General features: G+C 48.2%; 1 protein-coding gene across 13 annotated transcripts in view; it reads left to right on the top strand.

Annotated features, from left to right (window-relative positions):
* Positions 1-18,693, top strand: part of CUX1 (cut like homeobox 1) — a 354,203-nt gene that overhangs the window by 216,185 nt on the left and 119,325 nt on the right. For all 13 annotated transcript variants that reach the window (XM_032459637.1, XM_032459636.1, XM_032459635.1 and 10 more), the window contains 4 exons: positions 6,007-6,144; positions 9,898-10,021; positions 13,673-13,749; positions 15,208-15,274. In XM_032459637.1, coding sequence (XP_032315528.1) covers positions 6,007-6,144; positions 9,898-10,021; positions 13,673-13,749; positions 15,208-15,274 — 406 coding nt within the window. The remainder of the gene's footprint in view (positions 1-6,006; positions 6,145-9,897; positions 10,022-13,672; positions 13,750-15,207; positions 15,275-18,693) is intronic.

Here is an 18,693-nt window from a genome sequence, read left to right as displayed (position 1 = left end):
GACATTGTAATTATTAACTGCATTTTGTTGTCTTTCTTAAAAGTGTTGAAATTTGTTTGGACAGGTAGTTAAATTATTTGCAGATCAACTCAATTATTCTGAGACATGTTTTTAAGCTTTGCGGGGGTGGGGGGGTCTAGACTAGTCTTGTCTTTAGGATTGGCTTAACCCTCCCCTCTGGTGTGGCTCTCTGGTGTCTCTGCTGAATGCCCTGGCTATTCAATGAGTCTCTCTTCCCTGGCTGGTTGCAACTAGAAAGCCTCCCAACACTCTGCAAACTCTGGGAGTCATTTGCTTAGACCTTCCTTGTGGTTTTTTGCCCAGCCTTGTGGAGTTTCACCCTGTGTGTATATATGCACCTTATTTTTTAGCAACAGACTTTAGGTTACTCCTCTGCAGATTTCTTTAACTCTTTCTCTTCATATCTCCCTCCTTTCCAGTGCTCTGCCCTATAAATTCCAGGTACCTCAGCCTCCCGATCTTCTGATCTCTGTCTTCTCAACCCAAGAAGCCTATCTGCTTGGGTTCCCCCTTCCCTGTGCTGCTGCTAGAAAGTGTTTCCCAGAAAGTCAGGGTGGTCATAGGGCTCACCTTATTTGTTCCCCTCCTCTCGGAGATCACCTCTCATCCTGCTTGCCTGGCTGTCCAGTATCTGTAAACAGTTGTTTTGTATAGATTGCCTAATATTCTACTTGTTCATGGCCAGAGGGCAAGTCCGCTACCAGTTAATCTATCATGGCTAGAAGTGGAAATCTCCAAGTTTTGTTAATTTTGTTCTTGGTTTTAATGGCTGTCATTAGTGACTGGAAAAGATAACTCACAAAGATACATAGATCCAAACCAAAGCAGTACATTATTAGTTAATTTTACAAAAATATGGTTCATATTTTTGAAACCTGCCTACCAGTTATAAGAAAGTATTAGTTAAAATTCAGCTAGGTAATTTCTGTTTACCCTGGGGTTTGATTTTTCTTCCTAACTAGTCAGAAGATACTGTATTTTTTGTATTATTAACAACTGATCTGAAACTCCTTTTGGTAAAGACTTCATCAGGCTGGAGTTGGTTGATAATAGGTAACATTTATTGAGTATCAGCTCCGTGCCTGGCAGTTTCCTAAGTGTATACACATCTTATCTTAGTTGATCTTCACAACAACCTCATGGTATAGAACCAATTCTTTTGCCAAATTTATACATGATGGAAGTGAGATACAAAGATACTAAGTAAGGTTGCACAACCGGTAAGTGGCAGCACTGGGATTCGATCGTATGCCGTATGCCGTCCGGCCCGCACTGTAAACCATTGTGCTGTCCTCCCTCTCTTATGATCTGAGGCATGGAAACATTTTTGTGGAGAATGTTTTCTTTGCCTATAAGTTTGTATGATGATTGGAACATGTCCAAATACCCGCTTTTAGAATGCTGTCACTGTAGATGAGTTTCATTCAAGATGTAGTTTTTTTTTCCCCCCACTAAGTATTAAAACATCACATTTACTTCAAAGACGTAGATTATGTGTTTATTTTTTTCCTAAATGTCTGCCAGGCAGCACATTACTGATAGCCATCTGCCATCACAGAACAGGACAGCTAATTTGGAACACTTAGCTTTTTAAAAGAAAATTGTATAACTCATCTTTAAGCTTAAAACTCTTAAATACTTTGCAACTAGAAAACCAACAAACCTCTCTGTGGTTTAGACCACTGCAGTTTTCTTCCCATGCCCCAGTGGCTCATCTTGCACGAGTCCTGTTCTCTGATGGTTTTTCCCATCAGTAGAACTGAATCCAAATTTGGTCCTCTAGCTCACTTCAGACACTGTATTTTTATGAGACTGTTGTATTACCTGCTGTGCAACAGGGCACCGCACACACTGTGTTGTCAGCTCTGAAATTCAGTTTGATTCTTCTTTATATCTTCTATTTCTCTCCTTAATTGTGTTCATCTTTTTCTTTAAATCATTGAGCACAGGCTTCCCCCTCTGACCACTTGTCCTTTGCTGCTTTCGCTTCCCTTCATTGTGCCTCACCAGCTTCTCCCTGTGCCTCATATCTGCCACGCTCACTCCCGCCTCTGGACCTTTGCACTGCTGAGCCCTCTGCCATGTGTCTTCACCTTCTCTCCTCTTCGACATCCAGATCTCAATCCCAGTGTCACCTCCTTGGAGGCCCTCCCTGTCTATCTGTCTCCAGCACCCAGTCCCCATTCTCCACACCCTGTTTTCTCATGTGGCAGTACTGAAAGTGTTGTTTTGTTTGGTTTTGCTCTTTGTCTTTGTCTCCCTCACATCAGTAGAATGTCAAGGAATTTGTCCTGTTCACCACTGTATTCCCCCAGCGCCTAGAACAGCCCTGATGTCCTAAGATGTGTGCGTGGGTGCCGGCAGTTAGGCAGAACTGTTCTTTTTCTGTGTCTTCCTCTTCCCTGCTTCTTGCTCCCCTACCTGCTGTTTTTTCCACATGGACTGACTGCCCCACTGTCTCCTCTTCACAGGTCTAAACTCTTTTAAAAAAAAAGAGCCTCCTCTTTAAAAAAAAAAAAAAAAAAAAACCTCCCTTTCCCAGTTTCTCATCTGGCCCTTCTTGCTTTACCTTGTTTATTTGTGAACATGGTTTATCTCTGCTCTGAGGCTGGTCCCAGCTGACTTGGCTGAGTGTCTGTCCCAGTGCCTCACTCAGGTCTTACCCAGAGTGGATAGATGCTTAGGGAATACTTGTTATAGTAGAACTTGAAGAGACAATATAATTTAGTTGGCTGCTGGTTCAGGAAGCAGAAATCTTAATTAGACTTTGGCGCACCTGTTTGCCTGGCCGACTTCTCCCCCCACCGTCCCTGGGTGAGATGCCAGCGCCTGACACATGGCAGAGCCCCCTCCCCCGACCTCTGGCCGTGATGGCTGGAATTAGCGAGATAATGTTACATGTACTTCAGAGACCGTGCTGAATAAATACAGGTGACTGTATTGTTTGTTATAACTAACGTTCTTTGCGTCCTGTGTTGCATAATGAGCTCTAGAATGCCTCAAAGAGTGTTTTAGGAATGAACTATTAGGTGATTGTAAAACACTTTGCAAGTCTGTCACGTTGGTGGATGGCACTGGCAAGAAAGTGCGTTGACTTGGAGGCGGCAGGGAAGATGGGTTGCCGGATTTTGCGTGTTCCTGTTCCACATATGGGTGTGTGCCCTTGCCTCCCCTAGACAATTCCCTAATTGAGCTGCTGAGATCGGAGGCTTGTGACGTTCAGAATAAGACCTAACAATACTTGTGTGGGGTTTAAATGGCATTGGAAATCATTAACAAGACAAAAAGCTATGATTTCCCCAAGATTAACATGCAGGCTGGGGTTTGGCATGCCGAAATTCATTGTTTTGGTCTCTAGCCCAAACATGCTAGAGTCATTATATTGTCATGTGGTAATTAGCTGTTCCTTTAATACAAGTAATAAAAATTAAGCCTAAGAGGTACTTTAGCAATGCCTTTTACATAATCCAAAACAGTATTCAAATGCTGTAGGCAGTGAGTCATTCAACTGTACTGTAGTAAAGTTTGAAGTTTAATGCATAGAGATGTTTGAACATTCAGTTCATTCTTTATTCTGTGACCAGCTCTGCTACTGAAGCATTAACCTTTAATCGTGTTAAATTAAATATACATGCCATAATGAATAATTATGAGATTGCCAGAGTTTTCATTTACAATATAATGCTTTGAAAATTTGTCTAAAGGGCCTAGTTACCATTCACTTGATAATGTGCATGTTATTTTTTATATGTCACTGAATTCCTTGCTGAATCGAAGGAGGGAAACTGTATTTTATTCGAAGCAGACACAGTGGGTCCCGGCCTCTTAAAAGGAATGGCCTGGAAAAGTTGTCAACTGAAGTTTTAGGGATGACGGGCAGTATACTAGCTTAGCTCTTTAAAAATACCATTTTGTACTGGCAATTGTGCCAGGAAACCTACACGAGTGAACATTAATAGAATGTTATACACGCACAGGGGTCCTCCTTCTTGTCAATGCTTCCCTGACCTCTCTTTCAAGTTCAAGTTGTCATTCGACATGGAGGGGGCCATGGGCATACTGTCTGTTACCTCCTTCAGTCCATTTGTCCAGCACTAGGCCATAGAGGGAGAGGTAAGGGGGTGGGGAGTGGGAAGATATCCAGGGGACACTGAGATTAAAAAAAAAAACTGCACCCAGAATGTTCTGAGGATGTTCACTCTTTAGTGTTATTACTGCTCCTACTTACAAGGAACCATCTCCCCAAAATAGCTTTTGAAATCGAATTTAATATAAATATTTTAACACTGATAAAAATAATACCGAGAAACCACCAGTGAGAAGGCAGTGATGCAGCCGTGAGCTGTACATGCACACAGAATCAGTGCCCCGCGGCCGGGATTTCACGTGACGGATGGTGTTGGGGTTAAACACTGTTCTGCACGCACCCCGGTGCCTGCCTTCTGTAAACCCTGCGAAGATGCTGGCATCTCAGGGCGGTCCTGGCTCCTGGTGGACGCGCCAACCGAGACCCGGTGAACCGAGGCCTCGTTTCCAGGAACCAAGGGTGGTCTGAAAAATGACTGGCTCTGGTGTTTGGAAATTAAGTGAACTCTTGAACATATACCCTTGTTGATCCACTGGGCTCGGTGTTTAGCATTCCTCAACCGGAGACTAAATCCTCGCAGCCGTCTCACAAGTGAGGCTGGCGTCCATACCAGAAATATCTTCCGTGATCTTTTCTAAGCCCAGCAGACTCGCGGATGCTTCTACCCCGGCGGGGCCCGAGGGTCCTAGAGGAAGTGGCCCACTGGTGCCCGGCAGGGGGACAGTAAGTGCCTTTCAGGCAGGAGAAATAAAAATAAAGACCGAATTGATGCCAGAAGAACATTTAGTGTCTCTCCACTTTGGGCTGAATTAATGGTAAAGGCAAAGGCCTCACCAGTACTGTAAACCCCGTGTCCGCAGTCTCCGATTTTACATTCAGATCCGTCCGTAAATCTGATGGTGGACGGCACGTTGAGCTGGCTGCAGGGCCTCTCATAACTGGCCCAGGTGCCGCTCTCCTGCTGTTTGTGTTATAACCAGGTGTGTGGTGGCCTCCTCGCTGAGTGGCCCGCTGGCCCACGATGAGTCACAGTGGCTAGGCCACCAGCTGTGCCTCTGGAGAAAGGCAGAACCCCCCCACCCAGGGCAAAAACGTGGGGTTCTCCCATCTTCAGCTCACTAGCTGTTAAGCACTGGCTGACTCCTGAGCATCCTTCATTAGTAAAGGAGGATCGTGTTGGAGAGCGGTCCTGTGCTGAATAGAGTGTCCTGGTACAGAGTCTGCCCCCTCGGGGCACCTTCCTCTTTGGAAGGATGGTCACTTGATCTCACAGACTTGGGGTCGAGTTCTCTCTGCCCACTAACCAGCCAGGAATCCTGGGCACATCACCCCACCTCCCTGAGCTTGAGTTTCCCCTTCTGTGGAAGGAACATGGTCCGCGTCTCACAACTGTCTCCCAGGACTGTCCCGAGGCTCAAACAAGAAAATGACCGTAAAAGTGTTCTGTGACAGCCAGATGCTTTCCAGGTGTCAGGTGTGATTTCCAACTTCCTAAGAATTATTGGAAACTTGAGGCTTACAGCGCCTTCACGTTCGCTGCCTCCTCCGAGTGCGGTTCTAGGTGACGAGTGATTTTCCTGGGTCCTCCCTTCACTGCTGCCATGTGTATCTCTCTTCCTATCAGTTAGATCAGGGAACGGAAAATCTCTCCAGTGTCATACCAGGCCCGAGCGATGCGCAGATCCCAGGGAGCCTGCCCCTTTTCATCCACAGGGGACCCTGGGTGGGTCTGTGTGCACATCCCTTAGCAGCCGCGGAGAAGCGCCCCATCCATCCGGCCACGATCCCCAGGGGAGCTAATTCCCTGGGAGCCACGAGACCAGCTCCGAGCCTCTGTGAGGCCAGGAAGGTGGCTCGTCTGTGTCCCCAGTGGGATGACATGTCTCCCTCTCGTGCAGATCCCGTCCCGGCTCTGGACCTCGGGCAGCAGCTCCAGCTCAAAGTGCAGCGCCTGCATGACATTGAAACAGAGAACCAGAAACTTAGGGAAACTCTCGAAGAATACAACAAGGAATTTGCTGAAGTGAAAAATCAAGGTTGGTGGAAGATGTATTTGTTCTTTGCTTTGGGCTTTTTCTTTCTTTCTTTTTAATTGCCTTCCCTGTACTGCTGGGACTAGCTCTGACTGTCGCATACGTCAGAAAGTCAGGGTGGGGCAAGAGTCAGCGTCGTTAAAGAGAGGTGATGATGATGCTTAGCTGTTGAGAAGGCAGACTTCTCCTCTGCGCAATAAGTACATACGACTTTATTGCCTGCCCGACGGGACCGATCTTTCCTGAATCATCACATGATAGGATCAGCCTTTTAAAAGACGGATGCGTTGCCTGCGGGTGTCACCTGTCAGAGAACCAGCTTGTGATCAACATGCAGTAAGTCATTTAATAATTGCTGCCAATACATTAAGACTTTAGATGCTGCTTTCACGTCCCCACGCTTAAGCACCCCGCATCCTTGTTGGCGTCACCCTCCTCATGACGAATTTCACGAAGGAAAACAAAACAGCCTCTTAGTGTGGTTGTCCAGCCATCATCAAGGAGAGAGGGCAAAGGTTGCCTGGCTTTCCCTGTCAGGGAAGAACAAAGACATTTCTCCCACACCTCCAATCCAGACAGGTCCCAGTCAGGAGCCTCGTGGCTGCCTTGTCGTGAAGAAAAATCGCAACCCCATCTGACCACTGCTGCAGGGTTTTCAGCCAAGTCCACGTAGAAGTGGCCTGTTTGGTTTTGTTTGGGGTCGGGGGGAGGGAGGCGACAGAGAGGAGAACAAACTGCTGGCGGGGTGGGGAGGGGGCTTCCCTTGAGCGGCCTTCTGTATAAGCTCCGAGGCCAGAGAAGGAATTACTTGGGAAAGAGTTTAGAAGGTGTCCTTGGGGTGGTCTACGGAAAGGACCCCCGAAGAGGCGGGAAGGTCAGGGCCTGAGCCGTGAGAGCGGCCCCTCCCTGGGGGAACACCACCTCAATCTGGCCGCACAGGAAGTGGTGAGCTTGTGGGACTCGGGGGACGGTTTGGGCCGCTGGGGAGCCGGGTGTGGGACTTCAGAGGCGGGGTACAGTGAGAGAAGTGCTCCCTCCCCCTAGCAGGGTGTGGCTCTGGCCAGGGGTGCAGGGGACAGAGACGCCGCGGAGGTGTACCCTCTGCCTTTATTGCCGCACTGCCCACAAAGGCTGTGCCTGTTGCTTCCTTCCAGTGACCTCTGGCATCTTACTCCAGTGACAGATCCACCGTTTGGGTTTCCTTCAGTTTGGCTGGTTCTGTTGGAGGGCAGGAGGGCGGTGTGGGTGGACCGAGGGCTCCACCAGGTCGTCCTCTCCCACCTGCCTGGTCGGTGCCCCAGGGCCAGTTTACCAGTGAGCAGCCATAACTGGGAGTGGGGCCATCTCCCCAAAGGCCTCACTGGATGGGAGTTTTTAAATAGAGTCCAAGACTCAAGAACAAAGGCTCCAGAGGCCGGCAGGCCTGGCCAGGCCCCTTTCTTGCCGCCAACTTCGCCATGCGACCTTGAGCGTACGGTCATGTCGTTAAAGCCTGGTTTTCTTGGATGCAGGGCGTCAGGGATTCTCCCGCTAACAGCGTAGGGCTGTTGCAGGATTAGAGATGCGGGCGAGGCAGTCAGTGCTGTTCCCAACGCTCAGTCAGTATCCACGGCTCTTACTGAGCACTGTGGGTTTCTTTCTAGAAATCACCCCCTACCCTTTTTCTTTATTGGTATCTTTACAGATTTTCCCAGCCTCCAGAAAAAACAGCATTTTCCTCTCTTTTCTTCACACTAGAAAAAAGGATTTTGATTTGGAAGTGTTAGCACGCACACCACTTGTTTTATTTGCCACAGCTGTAGTGTGGATTGGCAAAACATTGGAGCAGGACAGGAATTTCTCTCTCACGTGCTCTAATTCTCCCCCCACCCCATTTCAAGATGAGTAAAGGGGGCCCCTGTAAAGACAAGTTGGCCCCTGGCCCCCTGAGCGGCTCTCCCTGGCAAAGGGGCCCCCAGGCAGTGCCCCCGACCCCCCTAGGAGGAGCACAGATGGGGTCCCACTGAGAAGCCCAGTGCAGTGAGCCCGGGCGTCTAGGAGCCGTCCAGATGTTTCCACCCCGTCATTAAGGGCAGACATGCTGTAACTGATCGTCATGCAGACCATCCAGTTAAAAGAACGTGCAGGCGTTTCCAGAGGTGACCTGTGCTGGTGTCTGTTCTGGAAGTGTTCCACTCCTGCCCGGTTTTGGCCCCACCTCTCTGGCTGGAGAGGAACGTGTGTCACTAACCACTGTGCTCACGGGGCATTTCTCCCAGGCCCCACGCGACCAGCCCAAAAGGCCAAAGCCCCCTCCCACCCCCGCCTCCCTCAGATGCCCGGCCAGGGTCACTGGTCTTAATCCCTCTCTCCTCCTCTGAGGAGAACCCTCTGGTGCCATTTCATGGAAAGGGCCATTGCTTTTATCAACAAAAGGGCATTTAGCTTTTATCCACTAAGCCACGTGGGTATGAACGCCTGGCTGACGTGCTCCTGCCTCGCCCAGCGTGTCTGTGCAGCGCGGGGAGTGGAAGCGGACGTGAGCCATGGCCTGAAGGAACAAGGGCCACCAGCCCGGGTGCTTACTCGGCAGAGACTAGCAGGCGGCGTTGCCGCAGGAGCCCGGAGCCCCGTTGTCACTGCCCTGTCTGGGCCTCACCCTGTAGCCCGGCCTTGGCTCCTGTGTTCACTCGCACCTTGGCCGTTTCCTGAGCCCTGACCTGCGGCAGGTGCTGGGACCACCGAGAAGCTCGGCCTTGCCCTCTGCAGGATGGCCTGGGGCGGGACAGGTGCAGTCCCCAAGAGCTCCACTGTCCTCAGACCTGGGACCACAGCACTCTTCTGGGGACCGTCTGGCCCGCTCGGTGCTGTGGGGGTGTCTGAGGGGGACCAGGCGGAGCGGTCCTGCCCCAGAGCCACCCACGGGTCTGAGTTAGGACCCTACCCTGTTCATTGCATCTGCTCTCATGTTCCCATTTTGAGTCACTGAAGTGACTGCCATGAACCTGTGCTTGGTGATGGGGGACCTGGGCTTTCTGGGGACGGCCCTGCCTCCCAAAGTGCCCCGTATCCCAAGCAGAACTTCATCACGCAGCACTGCTGCCCGCACCCCAGGGGCTCACCCTCCCTCAGATGTGGCTCCCCTGGGCCCCATGTCAGCTCTGCGCACGCCACCCAGGTCTGCCAGGCTCCAGCCCTTGGGGGGAGAGTGCTCTCTGCATCCCAGCTCCAGGGCTGGTCCCTCCTAGCCGGAGATAATGCGCGCTGTGTCCACTTAGCACTCTGTGCGTTTCATCACTTCTGAAACAACAGAGCTGTGGCCCACGGCTAGGACGGTCTGTAGCTTTCTTCCAAAATGTGCACATAATTATGAACTGTTTTCTTTGTAAGAAAGTACTTAAACCCACACTAAAACGTTATTAATCTTCCCTCGATAGAGGACTAATTTAAGGTTCATCAATCAGACGTTATTATATTTTACCATTGATTTCCCCCCTTCTTTTTCTTAAGTTGTATCAGAGAGACATAGTTCTTCTTCCCAGCAAAATCCATTGATCCTCCTCAACCTAAATGTTTAAAGTTCAATTTAACATTTAGGGAGTAAAAGTTCTCCGAAGGGACTTGTAACTATTGATTTCGTGTCAGAATTGAAGAGCTAAAGTTTAAAACACGCCAATCCTGCTAGGTTACGAAAGCTGGTATGTGTAGCCAGTGGACCTGTGTTTCTCTTACTGGAGTTTTTTTTTTGTTGTTGTTATTTTTCCCCCCTTTCTGCAGAGGTTACGATAAAAGCACTTAAAGAGAAAATCCGAGAATACGAACAGACTCTGAAGAACCAAGCCGAGACCATAGCTCTCGAAAAGGAACAAAAGTTACAAAATGATTTTGCAGAAAAGGAGAGGTGAGCCTGCGTTGGGGTCTGCACACGCTGACTTGCTGACGTCGTGGTTTTTACTTCTGCCTTTCCCATCACGGGACAGGTTTTTAAATGTGCCTGTGAAATAAGCCCTGGTTAGAAACCAAACTCCCAGGGGCTCTAAGGCACAATTTCATTGGGAAAATAAAGGCACCCCTGATCCTGTAATTTGTGAGAGGACCTTGGGTAAAATGTACCCGTCTTTCCCCATTGGTGGATCGTGTCAGCTGGTCAGAGGCCCAGGTGTGTCTGCTGGGGCTGTGTGGGGCCAGGGCTTGAGCACGAAGTGTGTGCGGGTGGCTTGGCACCTGGTGGTTGTACCTGAGGAGAGGCAAGAGGGGCAGGACCGTTCCCTGCTGCGTGTCCTCTTTGGGAAGCCCTGGGCGAACAGAGCTCCTGTTACCTTCTTAAGTGAATTTTGATATTTAACATCACAGACACAGTATCTCGGAGTTTTTGTCTGTTTGTTTGTTTGTTTTGTTTTTGCCTCTTTTCATCCTGTCACAGTGCTCCATACATCAAGGAGTTGGTATCAGTAAAATATGTTAACGCATCATCCAAGCACTGTGAGCGTCAGGTTTCCGATGGCCTGCTTCACCCAAAACTTTGCCACAAATGATAAGTTGGTTTTTCACCAGTGTGAAAATTGAATGAACATTAGATTTCTGGTAACAACCATGAGGACTGTGGAACTTACTGATTCAAGTTGCATCAGTCAGGTTTTTCAGATGTTTGGTGAAAAGGTTTAAAATTTTAACTCTGCTGGGAAGAAACGTGAGTCCATTAACAAGAGGCACTGAATGTCTGGTTACAAGTGAGAGGCAGGCCTGGCAGTGAGGTTTTGTGGGTGCCTCCCGCTGACTTGGAATGTGGCTGCTTGGACGTCTGTGAGGCAGACTGCATGGAGAGCCTCGGACATCACTGAGGCCTTCCTGGGGCACCGCTAACTTGGCTTCATTTAGAAGAGAAGAGTGACCGCCACACTCAATGCCAGCCCCTCTCAGTTTGTCTCACCAAGGGCCTGGGTCCGACCTGCGGAGTAGATGGTCTCACTTTCCAGATGGAGAAACCAGGCCTCAGATCAAGGACCTGCCTGCACCCTCCCAGTGAGGCACCCAGAGGTGGGCACAGAGCCCGGCCCACCACTGCAGCCTGAGCCTCCCTTTTCTGGGAGGTCAGACATGACTTCCCAGAGTCCTCACCGAGGGACCAAAGCCAGTCCCTCAGTGCCAAGCCCAGCTCTGCAGGGGACCCCACACCCACACTGAGGGGAGACTGGCTGGGCATGGCCCCCATGGAGTCAGGGCTCTGAAGATTGAGGGGGCTCTCCACCCAGCAGACGTGGCCCTGGCCCTCAGTTGTTTCCGGGGAGAGCACTTCACGCCCAAAGGATTTCCGACCATGTTATTGATCACTGGGGGGAGGGAGGGGATGCAAGCCATCGAAAGGCCCTGCCAACCAGAAATGGGTCTGTAAAAAAGGCCACCCCTAACTGGAATGTTGTGCAGCCATTTAAATAAAAGTTGTGTCGAATTCACATGAACACTAGAAATGTATTCAGCATAACATGAAGTGGAAAACGCATGATACAGAATTATACACAGTGTGATTACAGCTGCACGGAGCAAACCCACGCGTTATGAAAGTGTAGAGATAAATTCCTATGAAATTCATTTCAATTAGGTAAAAGGATTTATTATATTAAAAGATGCAGGGGAGGGTATAGCTCAATGGTAGAGTGTGTGCTTAGCATGCACAAGGTCCTGGGTTCAACTCCCAGTTCCTTCGTTAAAAAATAATAAATAAATAAACCTAATTACTTCCTCCCCCCGCCAAAAAAAGGCGCAGATAACTGACTGACCAGTTGAGTGGGGGATAAAGCTAGATTTTTACCTCATTCATTACACCAAAAAATTAAAATAGATCTAGGATAGAAATATGAATAATTAAATCATGTACATACTAGAAGAAAATGTGGGCCAATAATTTGTTTTTAATAATCTTAGAGTGAGAAGATCTTTCTAAGCATAAAAGAAAATTGACATAAATGTGACTGCTTCAAATTTAATACAGACTTCTTAAAAACAAATAACAATGAACAACATTTTTAAACCATCAAAAAACTGGAGAGAAATATTTACACCACATAGGAAAAAGGGCTAATTTTCTGTATAAACAAAGGACTCTTACAAATTAGTAAGGAAAGGATCAGTGCTGCAAAAAATGGGCAAAGGAGATGCGCAGACAGTCCACACAAAGCACAGCTCAGCTTTATTCAGCAGTGAAGTTCAGTTTAAGTTTACCCAGTGTTGGCACAGCAGAACACTCTCGAATGTCACTGGCAAGAGTTTAAATTGGTAAGGTTTTTGTTGGAAAGTTTCTCAATAGCTCTCAAAACAACCCCCCAAAGTCCACAGACCCTTTCACCCTTGTAATCCCTCTGTGAGAATTTTAGCCAGCCAATTCACTGTCAGAATTATGCAGCAACATCTATGCCATGATCGTTGTGGAATTGTTTGGTAGAAAGGAATGATGAGCCATCTAAGGGTCCAACGAGGCTCGGGTCAGTTATTTAGTAAGAAGAGGAGGAGTTACCTATGCTGGAGTTTTCCATGGCTCAAGATAAGTGGGAAAGCCAGCTGCAGGGTCCTGTAGGCGCTCTGATCCCTTTTGTATTAAAACGAAGGGGCGGGGAGTATATATTACGCTGTAATATATCACATCCGAGTTTACAGTACACTGCAGTGTATTTGCACGTTGCGCTGTATTTCTGTACATCTAGAAAGATTTTAGAAAGCTACAAAAGAAGTCTATCTGAGAAGTACAAATAGAGCCGAGGAAAGAAGAGGACATTTTTACCTTCCCTGCTCTTATAGTATTTGTGGTTTGGGTTTGTTTGTTTTTTTAACTCAGAGCATTTATTAGTTTTACAATTGAAATATGTGAAAATGTTAGTGATGCTTTTCCATAGATGATGGAAATCTGGGTGACTTTTTTAACTGTGTAATTTCTACTTTTCTGTATTCCCAGGTTTCTTCTTACAAGAGCATGTGTTATATTCATATGATGTAAAAATAATAACCTTATTTTTAGAGACTTTTCTGCCAATGAGGAGGAAGGAATGCTATTTATTGACCAGGGAATTCATTTGGACATCATGGGAAATTTAAATACATGGAATGCGGCTGAAAACATTCAGAATGTCCCCATTAGGTATTAGAGTTGCATTTGCATTCCATTCTAACAGAAACGGAACAGCTGTCACATCTCTTTAGTACATCCTTTATTCCGATAAATTCCTTCACAGCGTCAGCGAAATGTAAATGTGTCATTCTTCTTGGGCTAAGTTCAGAAAACAATGAGTGCGTGATGATGATTTTTTCTTCTGCTCTTTTTAATATCTGGCATTTAAGAACAAGCTACATTTAGGATAACCTACATCAGTTACCTCATGTCAGGTCCCAAGGATGCACGCTTCCCCTCCTGTGATGTGTGGGTGCCGAGTCGGGTGGTCAAGTGGTACCCGGCCACGCGTCCCAGTGGAGACAGCGCATCGCCGGAGCTCCACGACACACAAGATGTTTGTGAGTTCGTTAACGCGATGACCAATCTGGCTTTTTTTCTCTCCTTTTTCAGAAAGCTGCAGGAGACCCAGATGTCTACCACCTCAAAGCTGGAAGAGGCGGAACATAAAGTTCAGACTCTGCAAACAGGTGTGCTCTCCTTCCTGCTGGTCAGGTGGCTGCAGGCAAAGCTGACACCAGGCAGGTTTGCTCCATTTCCCAGTCCCTCCAGGTCCCCTCTGATACTTGGCGCCCCGGCGCAGGGAGCCTGGAGGAGGGAAGGAGCCCACACCCCTTCGTGCCTCAGACACCTCACCCCCCCCCCCTGCAACAGGCAGCTTCTCCACCTCGACTGCATGAGTCACCCGTGCTGAGTCGTGGTGTCAAGGTGGGAGGCTTTGCATCCCATTTGCATCACTTCCACAAGCCATCCTTTCTTCCTGCTCTTTCTCCAACAAACACGTCTAAATCACCAAACTGTCAAGGGCTGACATCTCATTTGGAACAATAATGGTGGGGAGGGGGTTGAAGCCTGATTTCCACCCTGTGAAGTTAAAGGAGAACAGTAATGCAGACTTCTAAAACTTTAAAGATACCAAAAAAGGTCGTGCCGAGGTTTTCATCACTTCTTTAAACTTCTTTGTGCCTTTTTTTCTTTTTATTCTGAAAGGGAAACTGCACTCTATATTTAACTTCAATGTGGAAAAAAAAATCAGAAGACATCATAATCCAAGTTTAAAAAAAAACACAAATGGCAGAGTGGGAGAAAATCATCACCACACATTCACAGACAAATAATATCCAAAAAATAGAAAGATCACCTGCAAATCAAGCAAAATAGATACTCAGCCCAGGAGAACAACGGGCCAAGGGCGGGAGCAGGCAGTTTACAGAAGAGACACTCATGGCACGAGATGCACGGAATTTTTTTAAGAGTCAGGGAAATGCTCATTAAATCAGTGAAAGATTGTTTTGGCTGTGAGACTGTCAAAAATTTTGTTTTAATTGATAGTAGCCAGTGCTGGTGAGAGCAGAGGGAAGTGGTCGCGCTCTGGGTATTGCTGGGAATGTCAGTGCTTCCTGGGAGGCCAGCTGGGCGGCGTTTACCTGAAGTGGCAAAGTCCAGGCTCCTTACCCAGCACCTTCCCTTCCAGGTCTCCCGAAGCACCAGGCATGTGGCAAGCCCTGTCCAAGAGCCAGCTGCTACTGTCATTGCCTGTGTCCCAACATGCAGAGATTTCCATGCTTCTGCCAAGGGCATAGGGCAAGCATCAGAAGATATCTGTATCGTCCTATTTATTGGGGAGGGGGGTGAAAAATATATATATATACACACACTTTACATCCAATTATGTATGGAAAAAATTTTAATAGTAAAATTTGTTTAAAAGCAGGAAATCTGCACACTAAACTAGTAACAGTGGTTATCTTGGAAGAGGAGTGTGCAATGAGGCAAGCTGGCCGTGGAAGGGGATTTTCTGTTCCATTCTGTGTGTACTTTTGTGATCTTTGCCTCCTTTGAAATGAGAATATATGTCTACTTTTCTCTCTAATTTAATCTGAACAATTAATGTCTTACATTATGGTTTTATGTCCTCTGCCTTTCAGCCCTGGAAAAAACTCGAACAGAATTATTTGACCTGAAAACCAAATACGATGAAGAAATTACTGCCAAGTAAGTCTCTGCCTGATTTCCTCCATCTGCATGCCTTTGGTCAGGTATCTCCCGAGTTTGCTAATTCATGAGAGAGTTCCCTGCTCGCCCTCCAGTCTGTTGGCTTTGCAAATCAGCACAGGGTTTAGAAGATCCTTGGCCTCTGAGCTTTTGTAAGGAATAGGGTGTTGTTCCCAGGACCTGCCCAAGACGTGACAGTAAGCTCTGGTGTTGTTAGAACAATCCTTCCAACTGAAGCTTTTTTTTCCCCTTAATTATTGTGAAGCCTGGTCACCACTGTGCCTTTTGCTAAGAAAGTTTGGAAAAGAGTCAGCTTATAGATGCTGTGACACTTGGGGCGTTTTGTGGAGCTTGGTCTGTGCAAAGCACATCACCTTTTTACCTGTGCCCAAGTCCTTCGCTCCCACACAGGTGTATTTGTTCAAATCACACGTGACAGTGCTGGGTGTCTGTGGGCAGACACGTACACAAAGGGAGCGTGCCTGTTTGGGCAGGTGTATCACACAAGGCTCTGGTCGGAAGGAAATCGGTCATCTACTGTGGGTACACTGTTGACAGCCCACCCTCCACACAGAACAGCAGGAAGGAAGAAGGAACACTGATACAAATCAAGAAAGATGAAGAAGCAACAACTCATACCCAGTAACACCAGGCTAAAGTTTGACAACTTTTTCCTGTTCTGAGAGGCTCCTCCCATCTCTAGCCGAAAACTGGGTACCCCCCAACCCTCGACAGCTGTATCTCTCTGGAGGCCCTAGGTGGGCGCTCGAGTGGGGAAGTGGCTCTGAAAAGCCCCGCCCTCCCCGCCGGCTCCCGCCGCGTGGGGCACTGGCGCTGGGCTCGGCATCCCTCTGCCCCAGCACACTCGCCCTCGGCCCTTGAGGTTGCTGCCGGGCCAGCTGCTCTCGGGGCACGTGGTGGGTGGGCTCTTGACCTTCACTGGGTTGTTTAGTAGCTCGACACCTTCAGAGCCCAGCTCCCCGAGCCTGGTGATCAGAACCGATTGCGATCATGAGCACAGAACTTCTTCGTGAAGACCAAAACATCCCGGTCAGTCTTGGCGACTCCAGCTGACTTGCTGGCATAGCTAATCTGGGTGGAACCCACCAGATTATTTTCCCCTCCTCTGATCCTAAGGTATGGTAACCAGTAAAATTACACTCTATTGGTGGTTCTGGTATTAACCCTTCCAACCCAGGGCATCACTGTCGATGGGCTGGCAGGTGTGTCTCCCCCCCCACCCCCCACCAAACCACAGCCTGAGGGTTCCTCACCCTCCAAGACGTACCAACTGTCATTACCTTGGCGCTCCTCGGGGTCATGTCGGGTTCTCTCTTCTGCCGGCGTGTCATCTTTGTTTTTCTATTATTTCTGCCTGGACTTTTTTCTACTACATAGGTTGTTTTTCTCTGGAAATTTGGTTTTTCAAAATTGTAACATTTTCATCTGATGCAGAGCTCGAGCCTCAGTTTGTAGCGTTGCTTCCATAAAACAGTTTGATCTGAAGATGATATGTTAATTCCTTCATTCATCCACTCTCATCCATGTCATTTTACTTGCCAGCAAAGTTCATAGTGACTTTGGTGATGATATATTGGATTAGCTCACTGTTTTTGGCTGATTTATTTAATTTTTGTTAAACCACACCTCTTAAAAGGCAGAGCTGCATTTTGTGCATTGTTATAGACTATCATTATACAATGCAAATTTGCTTTATTATGCACTTAAAAAAAAATTTGTGCAGCCAACCTCTAAAGCCATCTAAACCCATGGTTTTCAAACTGGGTCGCAATTGTGGAATCATGAATGGCGACCGGCTAGTTAGGTAAGAAATAGAATCTAAAACAAAGAATAGAATAGAAAGTGTCATGGCTCATGGCAGTTAGTAAAGTTAGGTATTGTTTTGTGACACTTTTGTTTAAATTATGTGTATAAACCTGAAAATACACAGTTATTGGCTTGCAAGGGAAAATGTAGTTCTTCCTGTGGATCTCAGTTGAAAAGCCAGTGATCTGAGACTGTCACCAAAGCTTAAATTCCAGAAGCCAGTGTCTCCTGCATGCACACTGGGGAGGTGCACTCATTGCCTGGTGACATCGAGCGTCTGCTGAAACTGTCAGAAATTGACAGCTCAGAATGCCACCTGTCACAGGATGGCCAAGTCCTGGGCCCTGGTTTACATTCATAACTTCTTATTCTCTTCTTGGGCTTCTACAAAACCACATAGAAAATGTGTGTCCATGTGATCTGCTTTAGGGGTTGAAGAAGCAAAGCCTAGAGAACAGGCATCTAGGAAGTGCTTACACCCCCTCCCCCGCCCAGCCCCCTCACAGGCGTGCATCTCCTCTAAGGAGGGAATGCGGCAGCCAGGGAGTGACTGGGGGACAGAGCAAGAGAGGAAGGGCCGTCTGCTCCCTATCCCCACCCTCCGCTGGCCTTGCTGTAGGCCAGGGTGACGCCGGGGGATGATTCCCATATCAGCCAGAACCACCAGTTACCAACCAGCAGCCCAGTCACCTGTTCCCAGGTGATCCTGCTCCCACTCCCAGGGTGGGGGTCAGAGGTGCCTCTTGAGATGACGGGGTGATTTTCAGTCTCAAGTATTTTTCTAAGTTACTGTTTATAGGTGCAGGGACCCCGGGCTTTTCCTAAGCAGCCGGCCCTGTCATGTGACGGGTAAGATCATTAGATCTGGGGTCTCCTGAATCAGCAGGGTCACCCAGGGGAGCACCAGAGGCCACTTCTCCTGAGCCCAGACCTCTCCTAGGACCCCCAGCCCACCGGCCTTGGATGAGACATGACGATGGTTGGCGGGGCTCCAGGAGAAACGTCTCTAAACTGTTTCCCATCAGATTAGTGTATCTTCAAGCCAAAAAGATGTTTTTCCCCTCATAATCTGAGTAAGTGAAAATCTACATGTTACTTGATCGTTTTCATTGAACTAATAGATGGAAAGGAGAATCAGAAAGCATGGGGGTCGGTCGTTCCATCGCGTATGCCCCAGGACGGTGGCAGTTGCTACAGACTACTGAAAGGGCGTGGGTGCTCTTGGGGTGTGTCCCCTCCTGTGATCACAGCAGGAAATCCTCTCGTCTCCTCCAGAGAGGCGGGAGGCAGAGATGTGCCGGGTACGTGCGCGTGCGTGGAGAGAACAAGCCTGGAGGGCATGACTCAAAGGTGACAGACCCCCTCGTTAGCCTCCTGATATTCCTGGAGGCCTCCTCTGTGCCTAGACCTGTGCTGGGCTCTGGAAGTTCCGAGATAAAAGGCTCAGGGGGAGACAAGCCATCGTGGTCCAGCATCACCACTGCCGTGTTAGAGGGGACGTGAGCACAGCCCCTGTGCCGTTAGGGCGTCCGCAGAAGACAGACGGCCTCCTCCAACTTGGAAGGTCAGGGCACGGCGGGGAGGAGACCAGA

Source organism: Camelus ferus, chromosome 18 (genome assembly GCF_009834535.1).
Source record: "Camelus ferus isolate YT-003-E chromosome 18, BCGSAC_Cfer_1.0, whole genome shotgun sequence".
Classification (NCBI taxonomy): Eukaryota; Metazoa; Chordata; class Mammalia; order Artiodactyla; family Camelidae; genus Camelus; species Camelus ferus.
The sequence above is the reverse complement of the archived record's forward strand: the minus strand, read 5'-3'. Positions and strand labels throughout refer to the sequence as shown.